The sequence below is a fragment of the Protomyctophum parallelum genome (genome assembly GCF_964188405.1).
Source record: "Protomyctophum parallelum genome assembly, chromosome: 12".
Lineage (NCBI taxonomy): Eukaryota > Metazoa > Chordata > Actinopteri > Myctophiformes > Myctophidae > Protomyctophum > Protomyctophum parallelum.
Window position 1 is genome coordinate 11347240 of NC_139712.1, and position 8967 is coordinate 11356206.

Here is an 8967-nt window from a genome sequence, read left to right on the forward strand (position 1 = left end):
ACCGAGTGGCGCGATACGAGCTTGTAGGTCTGCTATTTTTTGAAAAATCGAAGAACGACTGACATTTTTTTAATCTGATCTCAGGTCAGAATGGGTTCATCAGACCAGTGTGTGTCTAGTGGAAAAACCTCGTATGAATCTGATCTCAGGTCAGAATGGGTTAAGTATAAAAGTGCTTATAGTTACAGTACTTTCCACCACTGATAAAGATTGTGACTGTCAGTCAATCTGCATCCATTATACAGTGAGATTAGGCCTGTGTTGTCCACAAAGTAACTGTAAATGGTCCTTTTGGCCTAAGGGTGTACTGTGTGTGTGGTCAAAGAAGAACATAATGGTTTGCATCACAATGTGTCACTCCAGGTTATCTGGACATCACATTAACCAAGTGGACCCTAGTACAGTATATACAGTATGCTTTGTTGACCAGAGGGAGTCCCCCAGGGGTCTGTACACTACACCCCCCTCCTTTCTACCAATTACAGAACATACTGTAGCAGATCTACAGTAGCTGTAGATCTATAGCGGCTATTTTCTGGCGGAATGTTTGCCTTCAGAATCGAGACGTGCTGTTATTGTGTGCTGTTATAGGGTGCTGTTATAGGGTGCTGTTATTGGGTGCTGTTATTGGGTGCTGTGATTGGGTGCTGTTATAGGGTGCTGTTATAGGGTGCTGTAATTGAGTGTCGCAGTCCCGCCACCCCTTCATAACGACGCCAGGCCCAGGAAATGAATCCCAATGCATTTTTTCCTCATAGACATTTTAAAAAGTATTCATTTAAAGACGGTTACGCCGCGGACAAAGCCAAACTGGAGTTGTGACAACTCATGATAAGAAACACAATATTTTGGACCAAACAAATAATTACAAAGAAGAAAAACAACAACAAAAAATCTTCTTTATAATTATTTGTTCTGCCCCCAAAAAAATGTGTTTGTTGTCATGATTTGTCACGACAAGAGTTGGCTTTGTCCGCGGCGTAAACGTCTTTATATAAATACTTTCTGAAAAGTCTATGAGGAAGATTAACGGGTCTCTCGAGGGGGCGGGACTGCGACGCTCTTTAGGGTGCTGTTATTGGGTGCTGTTATTGGGTGCTGTTATAGGGTGCTGTTATTGGGTGCTGTTATTGGGTCCATGTGGTTAAACAATTAAGAGGGAAATGCCTGAAGGGTTTCTGCTTCTTGATGTGCATTAAGAACTCAGTCCTCACCCCCAACAGCTGGTGAACACTGCTGCCCAAATTACTTTATTACACAGCGCGACGCGTTGTGAGCTTGTAGATCGGCTATTTTCAGCAAGTGTAATATCAGCCATTACGACGGCATCAAGGCCCGCCAAAAACACATTTCAGTCGACTAAATCACCTGTAGATTTAGTCGACTAATATCTCACGACACTTAGTCGACTAAAACTAAACTAACCCCAACACATTCAAGGTGACTAAAATGGGACTACAACTATAAGTGAAAACTATTCAAGAGACTAAAATGACTAAAACTAGAATATGAATTTGCAGCCCGGATGGTTATTCTGCGTATGGTTTGGGTCTGTCTGTCTGTCTGTCTGCCAGAGGGCCTGGTTCCATCCTGTTTGTTTTAGGGGTCATCTCATTAGCGTCGACAGTAACGACTCTGCTCAAAGAGCCGGCTGTCATCATGATCATTGTGCCGTATAGTCACAGCTGATAATCATTGCGAGCACATTCTTGCAGTTAATAATGGGGGAATTCTTAAGATTCTCTTTCTCTGCTTTAGGCCCGAACTAGCTCTGGTCCATAGCCTTCTACTGCTTCTACCATTCTGTACCTGCGCAGTATAAGGCTATGGGACTTTAGCTCTGGTCCATAGCCTTCTACTGCTTCTACCATTCTGCCCTGCGCAGTATAAGGCTATGGGACTTTAGCTCTGGTCCATAGCCTTCTACTGCTTCTACCATTCTGCCCTGCGCAGTATAAGGCTATGGGACTTTAGCTCTGGTCCATAGCCTTCTACTGCTTCTACCATTCTGCCCTGCGCAGTAAGGCTATGGGGCTTTAGCTCTGGTCCATAGCCTTCTACTGCTTCTACCATTCTGCAGTATAAGGCTATGGGACTTTCAGTTTAAATCTCAAATCGAAATCAGACCAGCTTCTCCTCTTTAGCGTAAATAAAAATAATGTTCATTTGCTACTCACCAAAACAAAGGCGGGTTGTGTCATTAGAAAGCCTATACTTTCCTTAGTGGACGCACTCTGAGCCCCCCACCACATGTATAAACTGTACTTTTTGGCCAGAAAGTGATTTATTTTCACCGGAGGAAATATATTCTCTATGAGGCAGTTTTCTGGGCAATATCGGTAGAAGGCGCAGTGGAGTAACTAATTGTTCTTTTTTTCCGGTGGAAACAAAATCCCCTTTTGGCCAAAAAGTACAGTTTATACGTGTGGTGGGTCGCTCAGAGTGCGTCCACTAAGGAAAGTAGGCTTTCTAATGACACAACTAGCCTTTGTTTTGGTGAGTAGCAAAAACGTTCTTTTTATTTACGCTAAAGAGTAGAGGCTGGTCTGCATAGTGGCAGCGGTGGCCGAGTGGATTGCGGAGCGGGCTAGATATCGGAAGGTCGCCAGTTCGAATCAGCGGTCCGACACGTTAAAATTACCACCGTTGAAGTGCCCTTGGCCAAGGCATTGAACCACTACCATGAAATGCTCCATGTGGGCCTGGCTGTAAACAAGTATCTGATGCTTAGTCCAGTTACCCTTGGTAAACTTGATTTACCAGAACGCATTTCTTCTTCTTCTTCATTCATGCGAGCGGCGGAAGTTGAGAGTAACATATAGCTCTAAATGAAACACATTAGAGCTATGGACCAGAGCTAGGCCCGAACCACACCAATGTGACTCCTTGCAAGCAGAACAGTTTTAAGGACCTTTTTTTTAAAGGAATTAGGACATGCTGTAAAAAATTAACATATTCATGAGAAGGTAGTTTTCAAGATGGGAATTCTAAAAAGCAAAGAAAGAATGCAGATATTCTACTGTTAGACAGATGTTTGGTTGTTGGTTTACTTTTCATCCTAGAAGATGACATAATTCTATGTATAGGCCTATAATGTAAGTATTACCATGTGTTGTTCTTGCTTGCTGTAAATTTAATCGCTCTGGATTAAGAGCGTCTGCTAAATGCCTAAATTGTAAATTATACCTGGTCTAATAAGGGCTATTTGGGCGTGAACCCCTTTTGGTGTTTTAAGCATTATGTTATACTTTAGCTATTGAAAAATATCAGATCTACAAGCTCGTAGCGCGGCACCGAGTGCCGCGCTACGAGCTTGTAGGTCTGATATTTTTGTCTTGAAATCTTGAAAATGTGGCTCAATTCTTTGAATGTATATTCTTTCAGAGTGAACCTTTTCACTTCCTGGAACATCATATTTTCAGATGGGGGTCGGCGGCCAAATACATATATTTTTTGGGGTCGTTGACGTGAAATATTGAGCACCACTGATACAGAAACATGAGGTTTGTCATCATTTAAAGACATAATATTTTAACCTATTCTGACCGGGCACCCATTTTGGTGTCAGCATCATGTTATGCTTTAGCTATTTCAAAATAGCAGATCTACAAGCTCGTATCGCGCCACCGAGTGGTGCGATACGACCTTGTAGGTCTGCTATTTTTGAAAAATCGAAGAGCGACTGACATTTTTTAGAATCTGATCTCAGGTCAGAATGGGTTCGTCAGACCAGTGTGTGTCCAGTGGAAACCTCGTATTAATCTGATCTCAGGTCAGAATGGGTTAAATGTCGACGTCAGGCCTAAATGCGTCAAAGACATTGAATCTCTGGTCGTCACGTCACCCCTACATGTCATTTATCCGGTGGCATACTGTATGTATCGTGTTACCGACACCTCGGCGTAACGTCAGTGCTCTATTTATTCATTCACTTTGCCTCAGACGAGGACAAACGGCCAGCTGGTGCAAACCTGTGGGGGTCAATGTTGGCCGACTGAACAAACTTTAAAATGATTTGTTCTTCAGTCGTCTATAGCAGCTCCGTAGCCTTATAGAGCGTCGCAGTCCCTCCCCCTTTCAGAACAACGAGTGGCCCAGGAAAATAATCCCAATGCATTTGTCCCATAGGCTTTTCTTACGCCGCGGACAAAGCCAACTCGGATCGTGACAAATCATGACAATGAAACACAATGTTTTGGGGCCGATCAAATAATTTATAAGAAGAAAAACTAAACAAATAGTGTTGTCTCCTGCCTTTATTTTCTTCTTTCTAATGATTTGATCGGCCCCAAAACATTGTGTTCATTGTCATGATTTGTCACGATCAGAGTTGGCTTTGTCCGCGGCGTAACCGTCTTTAAATAAATACTTTAAGAAATGGGAAAATTAACTGCGATTTATTTCCCGGGTCTCTCGAGGGGGTGGGACTGCGACGCTCAATACTCACTGCTCTTCTTCCACAGTTCCTTTGTATTTGATTGATTGATTGATTGATTGATTGATTGATTGATTGAGTGATTGATTGATCGATGTATTAACCGTGATGCTAGCGGAACTCGACTACGTCTCATTCCTGTCCACGCATCACTGTCGTGGCAATAATCACGTTAAACCACACCCTCTCGTGTAATTTATTGCTTAATTCTACCAAAGTGTCCAGAGAGAGCAGCCATGTTTGTTCGTCCGTTCCGGCGGGTGACCTTCAGTCCATGTGGGTGACATCATGGTTGACCTTCAGCAGCACAGTGAGGTCACAGTGAGGTCACTCGCTCAGCGGACAGACGGTGGCACTTAGCTTGTGCTGCTGAGAGAGAGAGAGAGAGAGAGAGAGAGAGAGAGAGAGAGAGAGAGAGAGAGAGAGAGAGAGAGAGAGAACTTCACAGCAAAAAATAAATCTGAAGTGTGGTCTCTGATTGGTCACCCACAACTCTGGGGTGCCAGAACAATATCCCCCCCCCCCACCCCCCCCCCTGTGTCAGATTTTGAGTTGCACTGTACTTTTTGAGTTGCACTGTACTTTTTGCTACTTCTGAGTTGCACTGTACTTTTTGAGTTGCACTGTACTTTTTGCTACTTCTGAGTTGCACTGTACTTTTTGAGTTGCACTGTACTTTTTGCTACTTCTGAGTTGCACTGTACTTTTTGAGTTGCACTGTACTTTTTGCTACTTCTGAGTTGCACTGTACTTTTTGAGTTGCACTGTACTTTTTGCGTTGCACTGTACTTTTTGAGTTGCACTGTACTTTTTGCGTTGCACTGTACTTTTTGCGTTGCACTGTACTTTTTGAGTTGCACTGTACTTTTTGCTACTTCTGAGTCGCACTGTACTTTTTGCTACTTCTGAGTTGCACTGTACTTTTTGAGTTGCACTGTACTTTTTGCTACTTCTGAGTTGCACTGTACTTTTTGAGTTGCACTGTACTTTTTGAGTTGCACTGTACTTTTTGCTACTTCTGAGTTGCACTGTACTTTTTGCTACTTCTGAGTTGCACTGTACTTTTTGCTACTTCTGAGTTGCACTGTACTTTTTGCTACTTCTGTACTTTTTGAGTTGCACTGTACTTTTTGAGTTGCACTGTACTTTTTGAGTTGCACTGTACTTTTTGCTACTTCTGAGTCGCACTGTACTTTTTGAGTTGCACTGTAATTTTTGCTTTGCGCTGTTTATTTTTGTTCTTTCAATTACACTTTTGAGATTTGTACTTTACTTGAGTATTTCCAATTTCCAATAATTTTACTTCTACTCCATTACACAAATGTTGTAGCAAACTCCACTACACTTTATTTGAAAACTTTAGTTATTTTGTAGTTATTATTGCAACACATACATTAACCACTTAAGCCCTATGATACATTTTCAAATTCAATGTATCAATATGTATAAATATTATTTTCGAATACTTCAAAACTTTAAATGTAATGACATTCTGCATAAAGGTCACTTATATGCTTTGATACTTACGATACTTAAAGTACATTTTGATGTCTGTACTTTTACTCAAGTCTAGACATTTTGAATAAGTTTTACTTATATATGTGTTTTCTACATTGAAGTATTGATACTTTTACAGTACAAGTTTTACGCACACACACACACACACACACACACGCACGCACGCACGCACGCACGCACGCACGCACGCACGCACACACACACACACACACACACACACACACACACACACACACACACACACACACACACACACACACACACACACACACGCTGCAGCCAGCCAGGCTAGTATAGATGTTGATGGGAGGGTCCTAAGGAGACTTTCCAGCCCCGTGATTTGCTGATCTCGGTCGGTCGGGAGGGGGGGGGGGGGGGGGGGGGGGGGGGGGGGGGGGGTGGGGGGGGGGGGGTGGGGGGCTGATCGCTCCCTTGTCATTTTCGTGTGGTTGAATGGGTGGTGTGTGTGTGTGTGTGTGTGTGTGTTTAGTGTAGGGGTCTGCCTGGCCCTCCTAGCCCCGTCGCGTGAAGGAAGGAAAGGCTCCAGACCCAGCTCAGTCAGTGTAGCCTGACTATCGACTCGCACACACTCCGTGCGTTTTGTTCAAAGCACCCCCCCTCACCCCACCACCCCCCACCCCCGAGAGAAGGAAGGACACCTTCCACTGCGGCGAAGGAGGGAGGAAAGAAGGGCCAACAGGCTAACAGCACAGGGGAAAGGAACAGCGCAGCGTCCTGACGCACCGCGGGGACGGCACACGGAACGGGGGGCCTGGTCTGGTTGTTGGAGAGAGAGAGAGAGAGAGAGAGAGATTTAAAACACTTTCTTATGGCTTTTTAGCAACCGTCTCCATCACATTCTGGGACTGTGGAAGGGAGTAAGGGAAGGAAGGACGGAAGGAAGGAAGGAGAGGAGAAAGGGGGACGTCATTTATAGAAATCAACTTTCTTGAAGCAGCCCCGTGGGCTCTCCCCCCCCCCCCCTCCCCGGAAGGGAAAAAAAGTTCACGTTTCTCTTTCGGTGTGAATTAAGAGAGAGCCATGGAGATGCACCGCTGGTCCACGGGACGCTGGAAAACGAAAGGGTCGTCGTGGCTCGCCTCCATGATGATGGGACTCCCCGATAACCATCCTCACTTTAACGCTGCTGCTGCTGCAGGCTACGGCGCAGGTCCGAGCAGGTAAGAGGAACTGCAACTCAAATGTCAAGCAACTGGATGTCTCTGTATAGGGGTCCCCCCGGTTCCCCCTAACGGTCCTCCAACGAAATGTCTCTGTAGGGGTCCCCCCAAACGGTCCTCCAACTGAATGTCTAGGGGTCCTCTATAGCCCCAACATGTCCCCTCAGTCCCTATACGGACTGAGGGGACATATTGGGGGTCTCTCCAACGATCCTCCAACTAAATGTCTAGGGGTCCTCTAGGCCCCAGTATCCTTCAGTCCCTACGAGGGGACATTTTGGGGCTATAGGGGGTCCCTCCAATGGACATCCATCTAAATGGTCTATAGGGACCTTAGGGGTCCTATACACTTTGGATTGGAAACTAGACGGAACGGGGCGAGCTGTGTGTGTGCGGAAGAATGTGATGATGAGTGACTGTCTGTCTGTCTGTCTGATGATGGAGACGTACGTTGCACGGAGCATGCAGGGTTGATATGCGGTGCCTGGTCTGTTGGATCTCATCTCGAAGCTCGATGTAACTATAAGATCAGCTGTGCTATAGGGGCGAGATTTATGCCTACTATTATTAGCCTACTGTCTATTATGCGGTTTGTGGAAGAAGCCACGAAGTTAAAAAGAAAGAAAAGAAAAAAGCCAACAATGTTCCGCTCTTTATACTCAACAAGTGCCCGCAATGAAAACATGCACAGTGTGGTGGTTGTTGGTGGTTAAAACAAGCAAATTAAATGTCGAGGCCATACGACCTCAAACTGTATTCATAAAACAAAACGTTTTTATTTTATTTTATTATTTTAAAGTGTGATCAAGTCAATTAATCCCTGCGCCGTTTTTTTGGGGGGTTTCACCAAATCACATTTTTTTACGCATGAATGGAAACGCTTTGTGCGTAAAATTCCCATCAAAGTTTTAACGGTGCACTTGTTTTTATAAATAAGCCCCCCTCCTCATTCTTAATTATATCACAGTCATGAGGCTGATATTATAGTCGAGCCCCTTGTTGTGGGGTTGAAAGACTCCATGGTGGCTGTATATAAGTTAACTTCTAGGGGGGGTTTGAAGTTGAACTGTTATGGTCCGCTGGGTGTGTGCATGGACACGGTTAGCACGGTGGGTTTTCACCGCTGAAGAATTCCCAACAGCCAGAGGACACGACACGGCTGTGTGTCTGTCTGTCTGTCAACTTGTTGTACTTTGCATGCCTCGGGGGCGCATGGAGAAGCAGAGAACATTCTACTGTCCCTGCATGCAGGTATACATTCTGCGAGCATATTATTACAGTAGCTACAGACTCTGTGCGGTTGGCGGAGCTGCAGCGCAGCTTCCAACGCTGTTCAAATAACGGCGTTATTGTTTTTAAACGGCCCGGTAGTCTATGGGTGTGATGTTTGTTCGCTTGCCCGTGTGGCAAATTCAACGGCGACGTGTGAACAGTTGAGTTTACAGTTAGTAGGCTATGGTTCTTTAGTTGTATTAATTAAGGAACAGTGCAGGGGGTGCGCGTTCGTTGTTTCACGCCAACTTTAATCAATAAACTGGAAATGTTGCTTAATTTCTATAAGATGATAAAATGTGTCTGGATCTCAGCCAGCCAGCCAGTCTATATGTGAGCTTTATATAGCCAATGAATCGACAGTGGTGTGGCCAGCCAGTCTTCAGTTCCCAGACTTTAAATTAGATCGATGTATTAATTAGTGTATAATTGACTGTAGGGTAATTGAGAAGAGTTCTCACAGCAGGGCTTATATACAGACAGACACTAAAAGACAGTCTAACTTTAATTTGGACACATATATATAGCGCCGCCCCCAGAGCGCGCATGCACGCACGGCTC

General features: G+C 44.6%; 1 protein-coding gene across 1 annotated transcript in view; it reads left to right on the forward strand.

Moving 5' to 3' along the window:
- Positions 1 to 6994: 6994 nt before the first annotated feature.
- Positions 6995 to 8967, forward strand: part of col11a1a (collagen, type XI, alpha 1a) — a gene marked incomplete at both ends in the record, with an annotated part of 136628 nt that continues 134655 nt past the window's right edge. Inside the window, 2 exons of the mRNA XM_083777618.1 lie at positions 6995 to 7134; positions 8721 to 8739. Coding sequence (XP_083633744.1) covers positions 6995 to 7134; positions 8721 to 8739 — 159 coding nt within the window. The remainder of the gene's footprint in view (positions 7135 to 8720; positions 8740 to 8967) is intronic.